This window comes from Polyergus mexicanus, unplaced genomic scaffold (assembly GCF_030449975.1).
Source record: "Polyergus mexicanus isolate NDT 795.1 unplaced genomic scaffold, iyPolMexi1.0 SCAF_23, whole genome shotgun sequence".
NCBI classification, from domain to species: domain Eukaryota; kingdom Metazoa; phylum Arthropoda; class Insecta; order Hymenoptera; family Formicidae; genus Polyergus; species Polyergus mexicanus.
Window position 1 is genome coordinate 1040865 of NW_027223343.1, and position 24483 is coordinate 1065347.

Below are 24483 nucleotides of genomic sequence, written 5' to 3' on the forward strand. Positions count from 1 at the left end.
AGATTAAAAATTGAGATAAAAAACTCAATTCAGGATATGTGCAAAGTTTGAAAGTTATGGGTGTAATAGTTAAATAAAATCCTAATAATTATGCCTTATAAAGCACATTTCGAAAAATCTATATTATAAATATATTTGGAAAAATAAGAAACATCCGGAAAATCGGAAATCTTCCTTGACCTTTGTACTTGTTGCGATGCAAATATAATGTTTTGTGTGATTTTTCCATTTAGCCATGATTTTTCGGAGAGGATTAAACCCAGATTATGTATGTTCGGATGTTGCGCGTGACTCCTTAGAAAGAGTCGTGGCAGAAGTTGAGGCTCCCTAGCGTAACAAAACCTGTGGTTTTGGGACAAGTTTTTACAAAAACGTTTGTATTATGGCTCCGATTATGTGCGTTCACGGACACGATCGGCAGGTCACCAGGTTTACGCAGAACAATAAATCATCGGGTGGGGCTCGTTTCCTCGAGGTACCCCGAGATGCAGGTACAAGATCCTCTGAGGGATGTTTATCTCGTCTTGAGTACCTCGTCAACCTGTCAGTTAATCCTATTAGTAGCGGCGGAACTTATTGCATTGTAACTAGTATCCTTCTCGTTGTCTCCTGACAGCCCGCCTACCATTTTTATCCGATTTTGTCCTTGTTCACCAAATATTTTTATCTCGAAGAAAACGGACCGTAGATCCGTTTCCTTCGTAATAAGCCAGCTTGTTCGAAACTTGTCAATATATAATATTGATTAGATATTTCTCTTTCTGATTTTTAAATCAATAATACTATTTAATACTTAATTAAGTGTGTAATTTAATGATAATTGATAAATTATATTCGGTTCTTATCGTAGAATGGAACGCAGTCGCTTATCGAATCACGTTCCTGAACGATGAAAATTTTTGCGTACGAGTGAACATAGCAATCTCTAACGCTAATTTAGCGGATAAGTATTTCATGCGCGTTTAATGATTTCGGTCTATTGGTACGACCTAATAACCTGTGAAATTATTCAAATTGCACGGTACGGGGTAAATCCCACGGGCTAATCTTCTCGTCCATCGCTCGTGAAATTTTCAATGGGAGAACAATAGGCCAACAAATGGCAGAACAAATGTTTGGCTTATACACCGGCTCCAGAAATGTACGATACTGTATAGGATGACCACGCTTTCTCTATTAATATCCCCTATGTAAAACTTTTTTCCGCAAGCGCAATATACATGATAAAAATTTTAATTAATAAATTTTTCATTATGATATGTGTGTGCGTGTATATATATCGGAGATGTATTATTTATAATATAAAATTCACTGTCACAAATTTTGAAAAATATATTCGGGATTATAGTTACATTAATGTATTTTCTTCCAACGTAAACTAGATTTTCGAAAATTTATTTTTCTCAAGAAATGAGAGCTTGTTGCGCTTTGAAGGGAAACTTTGTCGCGCTGTCTTTTACGATCTCGCGAGCCTGGACGCGATATATCGGCCGAAAGGAGTCTGCTCCTCCTCGCACGCGAGCTATGGGGGAAGAAGAGGGAGAGACGGAGAAACGCGGATTTATTCAAGTTCCTCGCCGTCGAGTTGACAAGAGTAGAGCCGCGTAAACATACTCGTTTCTCCCTGTTCAGCCGCGATCGTGCAGCATCCCGCGTCGAGACAGGGCGTCGCGACGCCGATCGTTCGACGATACTTCCACCCTTGGCGAGTGATGGGACAAGAGGGGATGAAAGGCGTCGCGACGTCGATGGATACGTTCAAAAAATAACTTCCACGACCAATCCTGGACGATCGGGCGGCCCATAGATCCCGCCCTTGGACCGCGAACGATCCTGCGATTGCTCCGTTCCATCCTAGTAGCCGCCCATGTTTCTTGGTGGGGATACCCGATGCTTTCGGTTTTCCTCGCCAGAGGGGGAGTCGCGACAGAGAGAGAGTGCGGAGGAGCTCGCTGAAGTGGTGTGAGTGTTGCCGAGTCAGTCGCAGACTGGAGTGCCCTGTGAGAGCAGGAGACGGACCGAACGAACGAACGAGGACTTGTACTCTTCTATATATTCTGAACGCGCTCGCAAACGCTTCGCTCGCGCGAAACGAATGTCCGTCTATCCGAATGTCCGTCCCGTTTCTCTCCCGGTTTCGTCGTCCCGATATCGCGTCCCGGGGTCACGTTCCGTGCCAGCTGTTTTCATGACGCGCCGCTTCGTCAAGAACCGCGAGCCGCTCCGTGTTGTCGCGAGGAGAGGAAGCCCGGTCGCGCGTCGCCGCTGATCTCGCGCCACGTTTCGCAAACGTCAAGCAGGAACTCGGGATTGAAGTGCGCGATGATGTCTCATTGATGAATCGTGTGATTACTGGAGAAAAACGTGCGTCATGAGGTCGGTCACGGCCGACCAGGACTTTGGCGCAGCCTGATGCCAGATGCCGTCTCGTTTTTCCGTTTAACGACATTGTCGCTCGACGTGTAGAGACACAGCGAAGAAGAGAGAAAACGAGAGAGAGAGAGAGAGAGAGAGAGAGAGAGAGAGAAAGAGCGCGATAGAGGGCGACAGAGAGAGTGCAGTGCGTGCAGGTGCGAGATTGTGCCCCGTTTCGCGTATATTCGGGGAGAGAAAAGGGGAGAGAGCTGCGCGTCAACGCGCGTAAATTCCAGACATGTCAGCGTACGCGCAATTCGGATACTCGTATCCGTCGGCGTCCCAGGTAAGTTACTGAAGCAATTATTACAAATCACGCCGATGCAATCAATGTTGAAACTCACCGTTTTTCGATACACGTCGAATAATTTAGCGAACGAAAGAAGACACGGAGGAATCGATTTTGTATTTACTCAAAACCGACATAGATATGTTTTGTAAACATACCAGATACAAGGAGATGTTCAATGTGTTCGTTGTATTTTCCATTTATCGCCTATAATCGTGTCTTTATATAAGCAACTTGCCTCGCGAGGAGAAACGAAGTCCCTATCTCTCTCGGAACGAGAATCGATCGCCAGTTCTTCGAAGAAGCGGAATTCCACGCGACCGGTCGTTGCCAATAATAGCGCACAATTAACATTCGCGCGAGTTCGCCCGAAGAAAGCGAGATCGCCTTAGAGAGGCTCGCTCACCTGCCTTCATTGTAGGTAGGCTAGAGAGGCTGGATCGCGAGCGAGGCGCGGAAACTCAGCGACGGCCGTCGCTCGAGCGCGTGACCGCGGCGATGGAAAAGGGTCCCGCATTCTAATGCTGTCACATGGCGTTAAACGCGATCGTCGAATTCTGATGTCTCTGATACGAGAATCAACGTCGATACAAAAACTACGATAGTTTGAAACGATGACGCATTTAGCGTTAAATGTGTTTCGACCAGAATACGCACTAAAATTCTTTTCCCCCACCCCCTTCCATATACATGGCGCCCTTTAATTTATTAGCTCTCTGCAACGAATCGTGCATAGAAAGTATGCGCCATTCATTCTTTTTCATTAAACGTTTTTAACGATATACACACAAAATAACTGTCAAAGTATGCAACGACAGCCGCTCACGTAGTAAGCGCAATGACAGAACCAATCAGCATCGCGGAAAAGAGGCAACAATACACTTTGAGACATTCGAGTATCGACATAACATAAGTTTTTGAAATAAGGGAATGCGGGAAACCCGAATGAAAAGAATTTTGAATATAAATACAACATTACTTTACCGCATTCTTTTGGAAAAGCGTATCGATCTAATTATATCGAAAGTTTTACAAAAGTAAAAACGAGAACTTTGCAATCGGTTATTTATGAACGAAAGGTCTCTTTCTCATCGACATCGATATTATTGACTTAATGAAATCATGGCATCCGAGCTATTTTTATGGCGATGATCGACACACGCGTGTCCACGGAATAATAATTAAGAATCTTTGCGATGTATTTTACGTAAAGAAATTATTAGAAGTAAAATAAACAAGCACATATGTAGAAACTCCTGCGTCTCTTTCAAGTCAGTAAATTCAGATTGATATATATATATAAATCGGTACACATATATATCGGATAAATCCAATTATATACATTTCCGTTGGATTACACGCATTTCGTCGACTGCGAATAACTAGAATAACAAAAAAGTATTTGCAAATTAATAATAAAAAGATATTTGAAGTATAAATGTAAATACGTGTTTGCTCGAACGTCGTTGACTGAAAACGAGTTCTCGCCCGGTTTTCAACTTTAATAATTTCAACTATGTCAACGTTATCTCGTTAATCGGATTTATTCCGCTCTTCGTATATAAAAATAGATAATCAATATAATTTTAATACACGTACTCTGTAAAGAACTGTACCGTTGGAACTGTAAATGCGTTTTACTATCTTAATAAACTTCATAATCATTTTTCTACGAAATAATAATAATAAATTTAACAGAACCTACACGATATTTGTAGCCTTTTATATATTCGTCGTAATACTCGAGTGTGATTAATGCTACATACAAAAAGATTGAAATGAAATTTCGGCACTTGATATCGTTTAAAAATAGATCGAGAAAATATGTAAACATTTACAAAATTTACACATTTACGTATAACGATGCTGCGATATCTTAGCGCTTGCATAAATCCATGTTTGTGGCAATCGCTCGGTAAATACAATATTAAAATACACTGTTGAATATGCGGGACAACATTAATGTTAGCAAAACGTTGGACGATACGGCATTACAAAGATATATTATGTGTCGCTTGTCGAGTTAAATTAGATAGGCGGTAATTAAGATTTTAGTTCGTCCGCGATAAATATTCAGTCATGCTTTCCATTTGAGTTTTTCCTCTGCTTGATCCTGTCCGGAATTTTGTTGGTGAATTTATGGGAAATCGTTCGAACGATTTTATTAACGATGCCGTTTAATTTGTTAGAATTCAAAATATGAAGAAAAAATGTATAATTCCAATTGCGTGTAATGCAAATCGCGAAATGTCAATACGCAAACAGATTATAATAATATTCATGGAATATAAAGAAAAAGTAAAATCTGACTCGAGACAGTTTTGTTCATCTTTTTTATAATGTCAAAAATTCAAAAATTTTCTTCCCGCAAAAAGATCGATAAAACTTGTCGCGATACTGGAAATACGCGACACTTCACGGACATCCTGTACGGATATTACAATTTTGTTCTCCGTAAATGAAATTTCGAGTCGAAATTCTCGTTTCCTATTTTCAATTTCCGATCAAAGATTTACTTTGATACTTTAAGCAGTCAGATCAAACTCTCTTTTGAAACTATTTAATTTATAGCTTGGTTGAAAGCTCCTCCAAGTGGGAAACTATTCGTTTACTGTTAATTTAAAATTCAAAGTAGGAGCTCAAATAAATTAAGATTCCTATTGAAATCTTAGAGAGTCAATAGAGGTGAAAAAGTTGACATTAAAATTGGTGCAAAACTTTGACTCGGGATGATACATGTGCGACGGCGTCGTGCGTCGCGTGTTCTCCAAAAAGAGGAAGATGGAAATAAATAATGCTCGATAAAAACGGCGAGCACGTAAAGTGCACCGAGGGTCGCGCAGGTGCAGCAATAATACGGGTAGGTCTGCCCGCATCGACCGCCGCAGCCGCGGATCCGTTGTAAGCGAGTAAATGATGTAAATTGCGTTATTATTTGCCGCAATGTCAAAGTCGAAGCCTCCATATATTCCGGACACGGAGGCGCAACTTTGCCGATTCCCGGGGGAAAAAAATAAAAAATAAAAATATTGTACCGAGACCTCCCTCCCTCCCTCCTCTCTCTCTCTCTCTCTCTCTCTCTCTCTCTCTTCTTCTTCTTCTTTCCAATAGAGTCAAGAATCTGTATAAATGGTGCTGACGAGTAACGCGGTACCTTCACTTTATAAATACCGCGTTCTTGATTGATTCATTGGGACATGAAGTAATTTGAAGAGAAACTTTGCGCCGTGTTATTTCGATATAATCCGTACCTCTCGTTGCAACACATCTCTTGGGATTCGATAAGATTATCCAAGGTCTTATGAATTCGTTAGAATACAAGTATTAAGCGGTGAAACTTAAGCAACGTCTAACGCTTCGATTACTCGAGATACCTCGAGCATATTTGACTCGTTAATATATTTTAATATATTTGCAACAAAGTATCCTCTAGCATTCACCTCGTTGGAACGCATATCGCACATACGGGAAAAAATTTCTCCCCTCACATTCGATATATGAGATCAAATGTAGATTAGAACGCGTTGACGATGAGTCGTTCAATTATTCGCAATCTACATACGTATATCGCGTAAACGGAGTAGGAGATCCGGTTGTACCGTTGGAAACGAATGATTAACATGTACATAAATGTAGTAATTATGTATAATTATCTAAATGGCGTTACGAAATTTGTTATAGTTTATGAACAAGTGCGTGTCCATGCCGTAAGATAATGACTACCTTGTACCGATGATTTCTAAGCATATGCGATAATTGATGTTTATACTCTATTTATAACGCGACTCGCCATAGATGGAATAGGGCGAGTCGTAAAATCTACAAATTTAATTGCGGATTAATTATATCTCGGTAGCTCTTTAATTACTTAATATTTGCCAGTGATTCTCTCTCTCTCTCTCTCTCTCTCTTGTCTCCTTGAAATCGTTATCGGTGCTGATAAGGAACAGTATAATAACATACATTCTGTATAATAAATCGTAAAGGATTTGCATTGTTCAAAAAACGTTTAAACGTTTACAGAAATTATCATAATTACAAGAAATATATAAAAATAAAGTAGAGCTTGAGAAAAACATTATGATCACAGTTTTCCTCCGGATCTTCTTTTCATTGGTTTATTAGACTCGAAGAGGGAGACCACGCTTTTTAGAGTCATTTTAGAGTATATATATACAATATATATATATATATATATGTATATATGTATGTGATCGCGCGCAAAATGGTTAAACTGGTCGCGATCGTTCCGTCATTCAGCGGCGTCGCTCTATCTACGCTCGAGCATCGTGTGCTCTGTTCGCTAACAATAAGTTACACTACCGTGATGGCAATAATGGGAATCGTGCAACGCGGTATATCGTGCACCGCGGCATATAATTACGACCGTCGACACGGAAGCGCCTCGGCATCCGCGATATCGATTTTCAGGATCGTGCTCTGTCGGTTCTCTGTTTCTCTCTCTCTCTCTCTCTCTCTCTCTCTCTCTCTCTCGCTTTCATTCACGCCGCCCTCTTTTTGCGCTGTTCGCGGCCATTGTTATCGCGAGGGAATCGACGCGGACTCTTGGCGGAGGAGTGACGCGAGAGATGGACGAGCTGGCTCAATTGCGAATGTGAGCGTTTCGCTAATTCTCGTCACTCCTCTTGCTCTCATGAGCCGGTAATTAGGCGATATCTTCAAAAAAGAGAGAGAAAGAGAGAAATCAAATGGGGGAAAGGGCTATATTAAGACAGAATTCGACTTCCATCTCTTTGATATTTCTCTCTCGATCATTACTCGTCGGTTAATTAGAATTTATTAAAGATATATCCGGTCGAGATTCGTGCGGAACTTTTTTATTCCCAATAGCGTAGTATAACTTTAATGATATACAAATTGCCGCGCCCGTGTAATTACAGAGTAAAAGTACGACTTTGTTGCGGCCGTCTCCCCGTATCGGTTTACAATAATGCCCGACGAGATATTAGCCTTTCATTTTATGCTCTTCTCACGATCGCATGTCTGAAAAGAGAATTTCGTGGCCCCGCTCACTTCGTTAACTCGCATTATTATGCCGTCGTTATCCGGTTATACTTTGTTATTACGCGCTGTTTATCTCGTATCACGCGGGATTTGGCAACGGCATGAAAACACCGTCGCCCGATGATTGACGGAATCGGCAATTACGCCACGAATTCTCGCACGTACTTGCCGAACGGTTTCGGGATGCAGTGTGTCTCGTCTTTACACGCACGTCGCGCGAAAACCGGTTGCCGGTTTTAAAGGTGCACGTGTCTCATCCGCATAGAAACGGCCTCGTTTCGTGCGCGCGCGAATTTTTTTTTTATTTTTTTTTTTTACCCGCGGATATCGGAGAGGGTTGACGAGAGACGCGCGGAAATCGAATCAATCGGATCGAGAAAAGTGTGGCAAGTATGTTAGAAAGAAGTTCGAAAAAATTAAATGTTTTGTCTTTTATAGCCCCATATCGAGAGACAAACAGAAAGATAGATAGACGATTTATTTTGCTCTCACATCAACTTCTTGAAATACCATATAGAGACTAAACAATTGTGTAAAATAAATACGTAGGAAAATATTTCGAAAAAATTAATTGTATTATTTATTAGATTATAAAAAAAGATTTATTTCAATTTTTAGAAAAAGAAATTTATTTATTATTATTATTTTTTCTCTTATTAAATTGAAGTGAGAATTGAATAAGCGGAAAAAAAAACGAGACGAAATATTTCAAAATATATACAGTATATACAAGCGCAAAAAAAAAAAAAACGTAACGATAAATACATTAAAAGTCAGAATTAAAATCAAAAAATATAAAAATATTCTTAATACTTGCAAAATGTAATATGCACAATATACGACTAACATACTAAATTTGACATCGATAAACCTAAAAGTGTAACCGTATGAGAAAGAAAGAGAGAGAGAAAAAATTTAGTTGGTCGCAATTCACGAGCAGTCCTTTTCCTCGGCCGATTTAATTCCGGCGGTTCGGAGCGGATGCTCATAAGAATTTCCCTCGGCGTCGATAAAGGCTTCAACGAGCCGCGTAAAAATACCCCGTCGCGATACTCGCAACGTTCGCGCCTTCTTAACGTCGAGTTACCGCCACTTTAACAGCAGTCTTTAACGCTTCAAATAGATCTCATTGCCCTCCGACAAGCGCGCGCGCGATGACGTTTTTAAAGCAGCACTCGCGGAACTTTCCTCCCGCGTCTTGGCGTCTGTCGTTTCGTCTCTCAGACGGACGTAATTAACGTGAAACTGTCGCCGTTCGCTCTCGTGTAATGCTCGCGACTTTTCGTGACGGCTTCGCACGTCGCATTAAGCTCGCCGACTAACAATCCGTCCGTATTTGTAAACCCTTGCATTATCCATCCTCCGTCGTATTAAACATCGCGCGTTAAACAATCTTTTCCGTGTCGTATACCATTAGAATTTTTGTCACGGCTTCAATTTATTTGACAGATGTGGGATAATTCGATTACGATGTTGTCGAGTGTGGAGAGAGAAAGAGGGGAATAATTAATTACGTCGAGTAGTTGGCTCCAAGTACTTGGTCTTTCTGCGACGTTGTTTTTCGCAAACTGCTCGACGAGAAAGGCAATCTGGAACCGCTCGGCGTTCTGTTAAATTTTAATTGAAGATCTCTTCTGTCCGCACATTATATAAAAGTCTCCGCTTGCTGGCTAATTTGTCGAGAGAAGAAGGGCCACGTAATGCCGTTGTCGTACAAGAATTGACGCCGGAGAGGCCGAAGGGAGAGCCGCGAGATTCTCGCTCGCTCTTGCCGATGGTTGGCGATTTCGATGAAGAGAGAAAGATGCATGCCCGAGAGAGAAGCTGCGGCTTGTGAAAGAGGAGCGGTCACCGAGAAAAGGCAGACGAGCGAAAAGATCGACCACGCGTTCAATCTCCCCCGGTCCGCCATCTTTCCAGTATAAATCGCGCGTCCGCGTAATTGGTGGCTGCCAGTTTCTTGTAATGGATTTACGAACATACGTCTTTAAAAAAAACGCACAAATAACAGGATTCGAGCGTCGCTGCTTGAGAAACGTTGATATTCCAGCTACCGGTATATCCTATCGCCAACAAAAGAAGCAAGGAAAGGCAGAGAGAGAAATAAATTGTTGTTTACGCGTATCGCGTGTCGCGAAAATAGATTAAGGATATAATGTAGTAAGGGCGAAGCTAAATGTCTCGATTATTTTCCCGTAGATGATATCGATGACGCGTGATTAACCCCAACTACTATTCAATTTCATTCTAAACATTTGTAATCCTGTTTATAAAGGTCGGTCGCAACGTTACACGTGCAAGATCTGTTCTTGGAGGACTTCGGCTTCTCCGGGTACTTTGGCTCTCGCTCTCTCCCTTCCTTCCCTTCGTTCACGCCTGTAAGCGTCCGTGCGTGTTGACGCAGCCGCGATGCGGATGCGTCGATAAATGACAATGTCGACATTTTTGCGTGTGTATATTGTAGATAAATGATAGAGTATATATGTATATACAGCGTGTAAAGTTTGAAAAAAAAAAAGGATATGCAATAGAAGTCAGACAAGATCAACCGATGCACTTTTAATAAGCGCGCGCAAGTTAATGAAAACATAGTATCTTAGATAGGTGTCTTTTTCAAATCTAATATTTAAAACTCTTTATTTCTCCTTTGTATAAGTGAATAGCATTAAAAAAGCAGACGGTACAAAATTTATTTGAAAAAGTTGCGCCTAAAAACTCTGAAAAAAATCTCTTTGTCCGGAATTTTGAACAAAAATATCTTTTTTACCTAGAAAAATCAGGGAATGGTCATGGGATTTTATTTAAAAAAAAAAAATCTCTTCCATAATACATTTAATGTTTTAACGAAATATACAATATCTATATATTTTTCATTGTAATTTTTAACGGTAAAAAAAAACGAAAATGTTCTACATGTGAAAAATAATAATCTTACACAGGTCATTGAGTTTCATGTCACATTTTCTAAATTTAATATTTGTAATTCATTATTTTTCCTTTGTATAAATGAGAATAGCATTAAAAAGCACATAAAAGCTTATTTGAAAAAGTTGCACTTAAAAATTCTCCTTTTCCGAAATTTTAAACAAAAATACCTGAAAGATCAGGGAATCTTTTACAAGATTTGGATAGATAATCCGGAGAAAATAATTTTCGCACAATATGCTTTGTCGTGAAGTTTCCCTTTGCATGAGATCCTTGCGATTGTAACAGAATATAAAGCGAATATCGAATCACATTCTTTGCCGATTGCATCACATTCTGTCGTTACAAAGATCTTTACTTAAGTTATACATGGTGAAAGTTGTATGTAGCCGAGAATGCTTTCTATCTCGACAAAGATATAATTGACGAATCTTGTCAATTTCGTGAGATAGATTATTGATAACTATTTCTCGATTAATCGTCACGATTAGAGACATTGATTTATTATTCTTAAAAAATATCGCTCATATTTTTTTTTCTTTTGCGATAATGAAAATTATCAATCATACAATAATAATATGATAGCAATTCTTCAGCATCCATTTTACCTATTTAATTACAATTTAAATTTAAATACGTTCTCATCTAAAAATGAAGAAAATACTTTATATTTTACATTATATAAATTGTTTCTTTTATTTTTTTAATGTAATATTGAATTTTTCGTATGGAAAAAGGATCATGTGATATTTAAAACTAGAGAGAAAGAGGAAAATTAAATCATTATTTCAATTATCGAATTATGTCGACGATTACTTGCTATTATCGATCGTTTAACGTCGGGAAACTTTGGCGATTCAACTTTCCACGTATGAAATTAATGTTAGATCGGGGCCAAGCGGGATAGCGATATGTTTCGTTCAAGAAATCATGCCAATACTTAATGTCTGCTATTTTCCGGACGATGATGTCGAATAATCGAGCTTTCGCCACTTTTATGTCTTTTTCTTTCACGAAGAGTAGAAACCTACTTGAGCAATGATATCATTACGCAAACCACAACACAACGAAGGAATTTCTTAGCTTAGATGAGGCGTTTATAAACGAACTTGGAGTTATTTAACGTCCATTGACGTGTCGGCAATCGCTTGAAGAAAAATACGCAGTCTCGAGCGAAAAAACTCTCCGACGCCGGGATTCGTACGGAATCCAACACGGCTCGGCTTCTCGAGGGGTTGCTTCGCCAACATGCGCGTCGCGGAACGATCGGCGACAAGGTGAAGACGACACGAGAGAGATAGAGCCATATCACGACGACTCTTCCTGCACAATGACATCCGAAGGGTTTTCGCGGCGGCTGCCGTAGGGGTGGAAGCGAGATCTTAAAAGGTTCCGGTGGGAAACCCAGCAGGGCGTGAATGGCTCCAGACACACGCTGGAGGTCCCCGGAACGTTTCGTTAGAGGCGAGAAGAAAAAGAGTGCGCGTCGAAGAGGACGACGTAAACACGCGCGCGCGCGCACACACACACACACACACACAAAATCAAATGTCGCGTGTCGTTATGCGTGAACGGAGATATGTGTGCGCGCGCACGTAACTCGAAGTTCGCCACCACATTACCAACACCACTATATAACGAGAGTGTCCGGAGTCTTTGTTCGCGAAAGTTGGGTTTACCTCGTTCCTTCTCGACGATCGCGCCGTCCCTTCTCCCTTCTATTTTTGCAACGCAAAGTCCCGAGATATTTCTTGTGAAAATACGCGAGTATATTGATGCGCGCGGAAAAATCGATGAATCCGAGATTGTAAATAGTACGGCTCGAGATGTTACGGAGAAGCGTTTCCTCGAATCTTCCAGGGAAGACAATTATGTAAATCCGCGTTGTACATGATTCTTTCGTTTGTTCCTCGAAATTAAAGAAATGATAAATAATCATATGACGAAGAACCATTATTGTATATTTTAATGATCGAATTTTCTCAAGTAAACAAAGCAGATCTAAGTGAATAATCTCTGAGGTACTGCTTAACCACCGAGAGACAGTTTTATCGCGCGATGAATAATTCTATCAATATGTATGTGCGCAAAAACTTGGCCGCGAATCGTCGTATTTTTCTAAACGCACCGACATTGAGATTGATAAGCCCAATGTCGCGTGTGTTTTTAATAATTCACGAGAAAGAGAGAAAGAGAAAAAAAACTAAACGCTAAATAAAAACGCGAAGGAAAATCATTTGTAGAAATAAATTTTGTCGTCGATCCTATCCATCACACGCTCTCGTGGGCCTTTTCGACGCGATCTACGAATAGAAAGATCTATATGTAAGCGAGTCAGTGTTTTCCGGAATGTCTCTCTCTTTCTCTCTCTTTCCTCCTCGATTCGTGTAACGGAATGCGAGAGAGACCGGGCTTTATCAACGCGGATGTACAAGCCGACTCGCGGCGGCGGCTCTAGAGCCTCTCGAAATAACTCCGCACCCTTGCCATATTAATTACCGGGATTCATTCCGTCCTCATTTACAATGAGCTAATTTAACGTGAGGCAACCAACCTCCGCGTGCGAGCACGCACATGACAGTGATGTCTTTCTGTTTATACAAGCTTTACGGAGCAATTAATCATGGGGGAATAATCGTTCGCGATTATTCGCCGAGATTCTCTTTTGATAAGAGACTGATTGAGATCTACATTGTATTTTTATCCGTAATATTTTTTTGTAACGATCAAGATGTGATTATATCGAAGCGGAAGACCTTACCGCGTAAACTTTTTTTTAAAAAGAAAGAAATAGTAATTTTTTTTTTTATTTTGCCAAAATAAAGCCGCTAACGTGTTACAAATCTGTATTTATTTTAAATTCTGCCAAAGAAATTTCTCTCTCTAGATCAATTTTCTCTTACAAGATATTCTTCCAGTATAGTTGTCTATTTAAATTAATTAATTCACATTGTTTAGAGATTATTACTTTATACATATATGCAACATCTGCGAATTGACTTCTAATCGGTCTTTTTACAATTTTCGCATTTAAAAAAATGTATAAATATTTACCATTCAACATATATTCATGCTTGCAAATATCGGGAATTCGCAATGTAAGTTGGCTAAAAAGACAACGAAAAGAAAAATAGATTTTTTTCCTATAGTCATACATGCATATGTAGTACATGTGTATGCCCTTATCACGATATGTTTATGCATATTTCTGTACGAGCAGCTACTGTTTTACGTGTTATTTATATGTATCTGTACTAAAAAGTAAAGAGAATATAAAATGAGAATCCGAAAAAATAAAGTTCTCCTACACACAATTGTATATACATATATATTGACTCGAAACAAGTTGGAAAAAATTAACTTTCCAATTTCGCGAGGAAATATATGGAATTCGTTTATGTCGCGCAATTATATTATGTTAACCAGCGTATTTCTGCTTTCAGCTTCTGGTAAGCGGCGGGCAGCCAACAACGGCGACGTCACCGGCAATGTCATCGGGGAGTGCGTTGAGTCCGGGGGGCCTGTCGCCCTCGTCGACGGCGACAACGACGACGGGGATCGGGCCCGCGGGTACTGGCGGCGCCACGACTCCCGTGGGTGGCGCAGCAACCGGGCCCGGTTGCTGCGAGAACGGCAGGCCCATGATGACGGACCCCGTGACGGGGCAGACGGTGTGCAGCTGTCAGTACGACAGCGCCGCGAGATTGGCGTTGGGCGCTTATCCCCGGCTAGGGCCCACCGCGACCTCCTACTCATCCTATCCCACGCCAACGCCATCCACCACCGATCAAGGGCCTTACCCCAGCATCGGTATGGACAGCTCCGCGTTCTATCCGCCATTGGTAAGTTTACCTTTATTTTTGACAAGTAAGTTTTTTTTTTTTTTTTTTTTTTTTTTACATACAACTGCGCGTTGGAAAATCTAATGAAGAAAGACAGGAAGAGATTTTTAATACTCGAGCATCGACAGATCTTTCAGATTCAAAAACACCAATATTTAAGCCATAAAAGCTTAATATCAACTAGTACGATTGAAATAATCTTTCTCGAATCTTATTATGCTAAAGATTAATTTAAAAGAAGGAAATTAAATGATAATTTAATATTGTATATTATATATTTTTATTATATGTATATATAATATATTGATTATATTATATATTTTTTATATTTTATTATATGTATATGTATTATTATATATTTTTCATGTTATATTTATTCCGTAATTAATATCGATTCTTTGACAAACAATCAACAATCGGTTGACATAACTCTAATTTAAATTATTCTCTACTATATTAAAACATATCACAAGTTCCTCGTGTGATCTACGAAGGATCGATCTGCGCTACAACGTGCTCCGCAACGTGTAAAGCGGCCGTTGCCGGATGCAGATTGATCGGTTCGTTGTACTAGGCGTACCGGGTGATTATTGCTCCTCCAGTATTAACTTAAGACGGATTAGCACATGGCGTTGCCGCGAATTAGCTTGGAATCCCGGCGACGGTACCCTCTTTCGGACGTCGGTCCCTCGGTTCAGGAATTTGAACGTCTTTGCAGGCTGCCGGGTACCGGCTGCGTCAAATTATTCACGCGTCCCTTTCTCTTAGAAGCGGCCGATAATCTCGTTTAAGTTTTGCTTCGCGGAAGGCGCGTCGCTCGTTACGTTTTTAAGGGGCTACCTACGGTGACGGATTCGTGCGCATACGTCACCAAAGATTTCTTCCCAACCGAATGCACGTCGCTTCTGTCCTGGCTGTCTTAGAATTGTCAAGAATCTCGTAAAATGTACGTTAAACGTTATACCTACATATTTTTCATTATAACTTGTAATGGTAAAAAAATTAAAATTCTTTCGCATGTGAATTCGCATGCATTTTATTCATAATTTTATATTTGATTTATCTTGCACAGCGTTGAAAATTTTTTATGGATTAGAATTATGTTTAAAAAATATAATATTTATTTGACTTTTTTCATGGATGGAGAAACTACAGATATTCTATTAATTTACGTAGGATATACAAAATTAAAAACACACCATCAAATTATTTTTTTTTTTTTCCCCGTGACCGGAATTTCGTGATCGAGAAAATGGAACATGCGCATCGTTGATGAGCGTATTCGATGCCGTTTCGAATCGGAAGAAAGTGCAGCAGCCAATTAAATTTGAATTTATCGGGTGATTATACTAATTGGCCATTTTTAGACGGCGTTGTCGATTAATGATTCTTCGCGTGGCCAGCGGTCGGCGGTACCGAAATAGAACCGCCGCCGGAGAAGAAAATCCAGGAAAAAGGAATCTTTACAACGAAGTTAATAATGATATGGTCGAAAATCGTGTTCCGCGTTTTACATCGCGATTCGATGGCGCAGGAATGTACACCGGCTGCGATTCATCGCGTGTAATTTGTACGCGACTTATCTCGTAACGGAATTCAGCGCGAATGCATTTATCGTTCCGAGACATTTCTCATTTTTCATATGCACGTAGTAATATGACATAAATTTGTAAACGCAATTTTTTTTTTAAACCACACACGCGTAAAGATCCTTCATCAATCAATCCTTGCGACGAGTCAATTAGAGCAACGATTCGCATATTTATGAACCGTGTCAGTGGACACTCGCGGGGAATAATTGAGATATCATGACAATTTGATAAGAAAAACTAGCGCACCTGTCGAGAGCACTACTTTTGTAAGCGTGAGTGTACATCATATTTATCGTTAAAATCAACTTTCATAATAGCAATGTGCTATATGTGTAGCACACATAATCTATCTGTAATAGCAATTTCCGTAATGGCATGAGGCGGCGTGCCATTGACGTGCCGTAAATGTGTCATTACCACGTATCAGATACGTACGCGACTATCGCTACAACACATTTTCATTTTCGTCATGCTTGTGCGACTGAAAAAGTCATCGGTTTTTTGATGTCGCCGCGTAATCAGCACAAGCTGGTAGATAAACCATCGATACGGGGGGAGAAGGAGAAGGAGAGAAAAAGAAAGAGAGAACAATCCTTATCTCAACGACAGTCGCGTAAAAATTGTGATCAATTTTGCGTTTTTATATTCTTGTATCGCGACTCGCTATACTTATTCTGCAAATTAACTTATTATTAGAGCGCAGCGATATTATATTTACGATCTGGGACGTAGATGTCGATATTTACTACACTATAAAATGTCCTGTGTGTGTGTGTGTTATTTCACAGTCACTTTCACATGATAATAATGTCGCGAGATTAATGCAGTAATTAAATCTGGTTGATTGCAAACGCGCGCTAAGATCCAGATCGCGGATTTATCATTAGATCTGAATGTTTGTCGCGGCAAAAGAGAATCTGCAAAAAGAGACAGATCGATATTAATAATGTCCGCGGATGATAACGCTTATGTGATGCAATTATGATGCAAAAAGAAAAAAAAAACGTGGGTTATTTAAATTAGAATATCAAATGTATGATGTATGTTTTATATAATCTATACATTTCTTTCAATATTCCGATTTCTTGTTAACATCGTGGCGTTTTTTTTTTTTTTTTTTTTTCCAAAGTCGTATACGATACAATATTCCGTATACGATACACATCGCGAGTGCACGTCGAGTGAGATCATCTTTCCCTCTCTCTCTTCCCTTTTCTCTCTTTTTCTCTCGAACGAATCGGTAAAGAGGCGGACAACTGCAAGGACGAGAAAGAAGGAGAGGAATCTCATCGCTCTCGCGTAGAATGCGAACGTGTTTATAGAATCAATACACGGGATGTGACGTGAAACAGGGAGACGGGAGAATTATACCGGGGATGCCACGACGAGAGTACGCGAACGCGAAGAAGGATGAGAGGAGGACTGTCCGAGATAAGGGAACGACAGTAAACGCGAGAGCCTCTTATCGTCAGTTGACGGATTTGTCCTATTTCAGAAATTTGCAAAATATTTATACAGCATAGATTCCGGTTAAAATGCTCAGATTTATTCCAAACAGATACATCATATGACGGTAGGAAAAAAATTAGAAATTTCGCTTTCATTTCAATTTTCGATCTAGAATCGAAACGACTACGAAAATTCGGTTTTTTTTTTCCAGAGTACAGGTGCAGCAAAATTAATATACTTTTATGAAATCGTAAAAAAAATCTTATTGCGATGATAATTTTTGACCAGCTTTGTTAATCTATTAATTCCTTACCAAAGTGAAGACGCGCGCGCGATTAAATTTCTTCAAACATCGAAGCAATGAATAATTAGATAATTGGCGGATTATATTTTCTTGGTTCTTTAAAACGCTATAGAAAATGACAAATTGACTATCAATGATGCGCGTGACATCAACGACGTCAAAATACAAGCGGCGTATTTAATGTCCGTCATTATGTCTTGTCGCTCGTTTTGGCGAGATGTCAAGCGATCTAGTTAATAACGGGAATGTGTGCTTGCTATCCTATATTATTAACAGCGCGATATTATGCACGAAACGGATACTCATCCAACAAAGCCAAGTAACAAACAATAGCAACATTTCGCGACTGTACCAGCACGCGTGTTTCATTGCAATACAAAAGTCGTAATGTTCCGATTCACGATGCCCGTGTGTTATTTTACGGCTCATTGAAAAGCATAACACGCGTAACTTTCTTAATCGTAGATTGTTACGCTTTAATAATTGGCACTTAAGCGTGTTGGCATGCAATGTCGCCACGTGCAGTATGCGTATAGTTTGCGCACGTGTGTACATCCGTGAATTATACGAGAATTATGAAATTATTGCTGAGTATTTTTGTATCCACGTGTTTTCGGATTTATGTGGATTCTCAATTTTGATTATGTGTGACGATTAAAATACTTTCACATTAAATGATCTAAATCTTATAAAAACTCGTGTACAGAAGTAGAAAATTTAGGCAGCATTCATTGATCGGAAGATTATGAATATAAGATACTTGTAAGTTTGAATTTCTATTTAATAATAAGAACGTATCTATTGGTTAAGGGGATTTATGTACTTAAAATGGATAAAATGTTATACTTATATCATTTTAATATTTTCAATTTTCTCTCTCTCTCTCTCTCTCTCTCTCTCTCTCTCTCTTTTTTTAATAAATTTAAAGAAAGCATTTATTTATCGTGTGAAAAATGAAAAGAGGCCGAAGTTAAACTGCGCAATTTTCAATTTTTTTAAATTTTATTTCGAACATTTCCAATAATAAAAGTTTATCTTCATCTTTTTCAAGTAATTATACTTTTTTAAACTTAGAGCGAAGCAACTTAATTTTTTTCCTTTTCCGAACTTTAAACTTTCTGGTTTTTGAAACTGTAATTAAAAGTATTTTTTATACAATCCTGTTTACATCTTGTTTATAAATAAGGGTAATAACATTTTATTGTTGCATTATTACTTCTACATAATGTTTGACGTATTTATTAAAAGAAAAAAGATTGAAAAATTTAATCTATAAAAAAGTTACAAAGAAACGAGATTCGCTCACGTATACCATATCCATTAGGTAATTTTCGGTCATACAAGTCATATAGCAGTGTGGATAACGCAGTTCGTCGTTGTGTCGGTGTTTTCGCGTGACGTTCTGTGTGGGGATAGTCGTCTCCGAGTCGGTGAGTTTCGATGTAATTGAGACCGATGAGCGTGGATACGCGATAGATAAGCCGAAGGACACACAACGCAGCGATGCCCTTCGCGTCGCGCGATCCTCCCTCATGCGTATTGGTTTATAGTCTTGAGAGACCGAGCGAAACCCCAGGAATGCCATTTGTCGCGCGGGACGATGCGACGCGCGGGCGTCATAGTATTGCACCTTTATCGGCATAAATTGCAGTCCGGCCGGTCAATCGTTCGTGGAATTTCAACGTCGTAGGCGCAATTTGGCGCACGCGATCCACCGGCACGCTTGATACGACAATGTAGCCCGGAATGCCATAAGCGTTCCTGCTGCCGGGAATTTTGAGCATTTTGACGAAGGGATGGCGCCGTCCTTTCGGCAGTTCCATCCGTATCATTCGTATCGAGACGATATCGTCTGTCTGTGAAACGAGAGCGAGGGTAAGAGAGAGACATCTTTGTTTAAAAAAAATAAAAAATAAAAAATTGCATTTATTTTTGCATTGTGAAAACTATGTCACGCTCCAACAATAATACATGTAAGAAGAATATCGCGGAGAAAAATATTTTTCTAACGATTATATAATTGTTATGTCTCTCTCTCTCTCTCTCTTTCTCTTTTTCTCTCTCGGGATTCTTAATGAGAAATCGTTTGAGAAAATTGCGAAAAATAATCATGACGTTTTGTCAATATCCTCGTTAATAGCGTCAAATATCAAGTACACATAATTAGTAATTAGATTAATTAGTAACCAAATTAAAATGAGAAAGTTATCGGGATTTTGATGCTTTTTAGAACGTTGCTTGCAATTCTAAATATAATTGTGCAGATACGTAGGTGGACAAGATATGAGATATTAGATATATGTCTGTATGTTACTTGTGACTTTAATGATTCTGAAATTAATAATAAATGAATTAAATAATAATTATACAATATTAATATAAATTTATAATATATAATAATATATTTAATAACATATTAATATAAATTTTTTGATAATATCAATTGCGTGACACTAAAAGCGAAACATAAAACTTTTATATTATAATGATGTAATCATTTTATTATATTCTCAATTAATTGCCATCTATTGATATTTTCTTGTGCTTAATTGTAGTTGTATTAATTTTTTTCTGCGTTTCTTGCTCTACTCCTTCGAGCCTTTTTTATCGGGCAGTTAAGCAGGAAGCACGTGCTTCTGATGATTCAAATCGGTGGTCTGATTCAACGAGCATTATAATATAATAAGAATCGGATTAGCATTGAATGGAGTGGGTGGCGCGGCGGGTTGTCGAAAATACCCTATAAAGAGCCCCGTAAGACCTTTACAATGTGCGCAGAGTGGTTATTAAAAAGAAAATGGAATATCTTATCCATTTTGCACAGATATAAATATTTAAATGTCTATTGCTTGAAAGTTTCACGTCTAACGTCCATATATCGTTGTATAATTTGCCTTTTATATATATTGAGATCGATGACGTAGTCGATGAATATTTTAAATAAATTAGGATGGATTGCTCTATCGATTATAATATATATTGCGATATATATAGGTAGAAAAAAAATTTTTTTTTAATATATTTTTATTACGGAATGGATGTACGTGTGTCCGCGCTTATCCCGAGTCTAGGAAGTCAAGTTAAAGCCACTTTACGCTAATGCGCGTTCTCGCATGCGTCGCAAGATTTGGGGCGCGCGCAACGATTATTGCCACCTTAATACAGGCGCGCTCGGTATAATCGGTTATACCGAGCGACCAGTGATCCTGGTGTGACCGCGCGCAGCCGTAACAATAGTCCGAGGCGTCGACGTCGGACCACCCGCAGTTCGCCATTAAAGCCGCTTCTGAAAAGAGGAGAAAATAAAGACGGAGATATATATATATACGTGTGCCAGAGCGACACTCGACGAGGGCCGGGGCGAAGGAAAGAGAGAGGCGAGAAGAAGAGAGTCAAGGACACCCGTAAGGGCCTTCGAAAATCGAAACACGGACTAGGGGCGAGCGAAGAATTAAGAATCAGAACGCCGACGACGATGACGACTAGATGTAACACGAAACTCCATGGCGCCAAAGACCGTCTCTAAGCCGTTGCGCTAATAATATCACCCCATTGTGCTACCATTAGAGCCGCATAACGTGCCGCCGCGTTTCTTCCCTTTTCTCACCTGCGTTCTTTTTCTTTCTCGCTCCCTCCCTCTCACCCTTTTTTTCCGCTCTCTTCCTTTATATTCCCATCTTAATTCCTCTCCCCGTAGCTCCTCTTTTACGAGGCGCGCCTTTATAATGCGCCTCGTGACGACACCGCGCTGTATTAATACACCAACAAGTCGACGTCTGTCCGTGATAATGTTTTAGGGAAACCCGTCTGGTTAACCCGCGGCATCGCACCTTCTATCCTCGCCTTTTAAATCCGTCGCGAGGTAACCGAAAGAATAAAGGATGGTTGAAAGATTTCTTTCAGGGACATTTATCGCGCTCGTATAATCTTCTCAGGGCTACAAACCGCTCAGTGTGTACGGTGGTTTAGGTCGAGCGTTATATTTATACGACCGTTACGACTCATTGTAGTCGCGGTCTATCGACGAAAATTGAGATGGATTGGGTTGAATCTCCGAAGGGTTTGCAGACACACACGCTCACGTATCTCAATATGTGTCGAACGTAATCTATAACTGGAATTTAAGTAAAAATTTTTCGCAAATCTATATAGCTTTCGAAAAATGTTCAAGTCATGTGAGATACCGATTGAATTTATCATTTCTATCAAATTTTCTCTTTTTTTTTTACGAATCTCCAAGAGAGGGATATAGCATGTCGATGCGCAATTAACATCGGGAAATTTATATACACGCGATATATGTATACACGTGTTAAAAATAAATTATAACGCTTATCGCACTTGCAGGGTAATCCGTACGGGCTGAAGGACGCGACGGGGATGGGCATGACGGCGGACATGGGTGCTGCCTGGGGCACGGCCGCCCTTCAACCTGCCGCCACGGGTTACTACCCTTACGATCCAACCCTGGCCGCCTACGGGTAAGTTTATCGCTAGGTTTCATGGTCTCTCGGCTCCATTAGATTAAACCACCACCGGGAGAGCGCCGAACCGTCTCTCCCCCTTTACCCACTCGGGGGAACCCCCTTTCGCCTTCCGCGCTCCTCGCCATTAAAACAAGAGTCACGATCGCGTCGCCGCGTATATACTCCGCTAGAAGCGTTTCCGCGCGACGACGGTTATCGTTATCGCGCGAATCCGTAATATCTCCCCCTTGCGCGTGCGCACCTGAACAGAGAAGTGAAATGGACCGTTATAAAATTGCAGCGGCCTGGCTCTCGAGATGAGTTGTAACGCTGTTCGATCGCCGATAGAGAAACCACATCCGACGTGGGAAATAATTTTTCCGCGATAATACGGATGTATATACGATGGGATATTTTTATCTATCACTTACAGTAGTGTATTATTTAATCTCGTTTCAAGGATAAGTGAATATATGTATGTATAATGCATAATTCGGTGCTTACACAAGGCGCGATCGCGCGTAAATACATTGATACGATAATACATCCGATAATCATCCTCGTATCGACATTCGATCGTTAACTGTCGTGATTTCCGGATTCTGTCAAACTCGATGGGGGGAAAAAAGAGAGGGAGAGGGGGGGGGCTAGAAGGGGTTGAAGGTGCCTCAGCGTTCGAGTTAGGGCCAAACACGACGGACGGCTACAAATGGCTGTAGGCAGCCGAGTGGGCGTATATAATGGGGGCTTCCAGATTGGACGCGTGTGTACATACACGCACGTGTGCATATATATACGTATACAGACGCGCGCGGTATCGCCACATCGCGAGCGTAGGGAGAGCAGTAGGTCTCTCTCCGTAGAAGAGCGAGTGAGTGAGTGAGTTTATTGATTGGCTTCCTCCCCGGGGTTGGCTCGCCCCGTTCGCCAGGCCTCTCCGCTCTACTCTCGAACTCCGTCGCTCTCTCGCTCCTATCTTCATCCCTGTCTCTAACCCTAAATCGCTCTCTCTCTCTCTCTCTCTCTCTCTCTCTCTCTCTCTCTCTCTCTCTCTCTCTCTCTCTCTCTCTCTCTCTCCCTGTCTCCCCGCGCTTGCCAAACGCTCTAACTCCCCGCGTGCGTCTACTCCCTTTCGACTACTTCCCCGGCCACCTCCGTATCCTTGGAACGAGTCGGCTCCCACAGGTGCTTTACTTGCTTCGCTTAGCAACTCTCGTGTCCGCCTGGCAAGCACACACGCGCAAATATATACGCGTACACTCGCGCACGACGTTCACGCATAGGCGCGCTGTGACTCACGTAAACGGAGGTTTTCCCTCCCTCATCGGGGCCACCCCCGTTTGGGTTGTACGTATATAGCCTGCATGTGGGCGACGACGGCGGCGGCGGCGGTGGCGGCGGTGGCGGTGGCGGCGGCGGTGGCGGTGGCGGTGGCGGTGGCGGCGCCTGCCAGAGAAACTCCAATGGGTAGGCATTGTTTCGTGGAATTCAACACCCTTACTGTCTCGCTCTCCCTCGCCACTCTCTCCCCGGACAAGCCTCTATTAATTTACTTGCTTAATAATACGACGGCCGCTCTCTGTCGTTCATCTCTCCCGCTCTCGGAGTTTTGCTCCTCTTCCCTTAAACGGGTTACTACGCGCCCGTTCACTTTCGACGCCGTCGGACCGCTATTGTTTTATCAGCGGCGTTGAAAGTTGCGGACTCTGCGTTGTTATTGTACGATGACACAAGGAAGGGTGCCCCGGGTCGTCGCGCGCGAGGCACCCGTAAATTGAAGCGACTCGATTGGGACGCTCCGGCGCGAATGCTCTGATTACGGGAAATGAGAAATACGTCGTTACCGACTATCCCGCGAAAGGGTTCCTTTGGGGACACTTTAAACGGGGGCTGAAGTGTCTCTCTTTTTTTTTCTGTTGCCTTTGCGTAAAATTGATGGAATCCTCCTGTTCGTCTCCGTTCGCGCCCCGATTGCACACCCGAGTTTCATTCTGCGTCCTATTTTCATTATTGGATGATGAATGAGCGCGTCTGCTCTCTCCGTGCGTAATAAGATGATACAGCAAATATTTAAGACATCAATGGAAATTTCAATGGTAGGGATAGATTTGTCGTACAGCTTTTAGTAACAAAACATTATTGATACAATACGTGATGTGATAAATGTGACATAGAA

General features: G+C 40.8%; 1 protein-coding gene and 1 long non-coding RNA gene across 5 annotated transcripts in view; one reads left to right on the forward strand and one right to left on the reverse strand.

The window, feature by feature from the left end:
* The window catches only part of LOC138942642 (homeobox protein araucan), a 72802-nt gene that overhangs the window by 27902 nt on the left and 20417 nt on the right, over positions 1–24483 (forward strand). For 3 of the 4 annotated variants that reach the window (XM_070313020.1, XM_070313019.1, XM_070313022.1), the window contains 2 exons: positions 14098–14496; positions 22189–22322. In XM_070313020.1, coding sequence (XP_070169121.1) covers positions 14098–14496; positions 22189–22322 — 533 coding nt within the window. Of the gene's footprint in view, positions 1–1964; positions 2702–14097; positions 14497–22188; positions 22323–24483 lie in introns of those variants that run through there. The other variant, XM_070313021.1, reaches the window with a different exon arrangement.
* The window catches only part of LOC138942647 (uncharacterized), a 273249-nt gene continuing 269611 nt past the window's right edge, over positions 20846–24483 (reverse strand). The window contains exon 5 of the long non-coding RNA XR_011448351.1: positions 20846–21127. This is a non-coding gene — a long non-coding RNA (uncharacterized lncRNA). The remainder of the gene's footprint in view (positions 21128–24483) is intronic.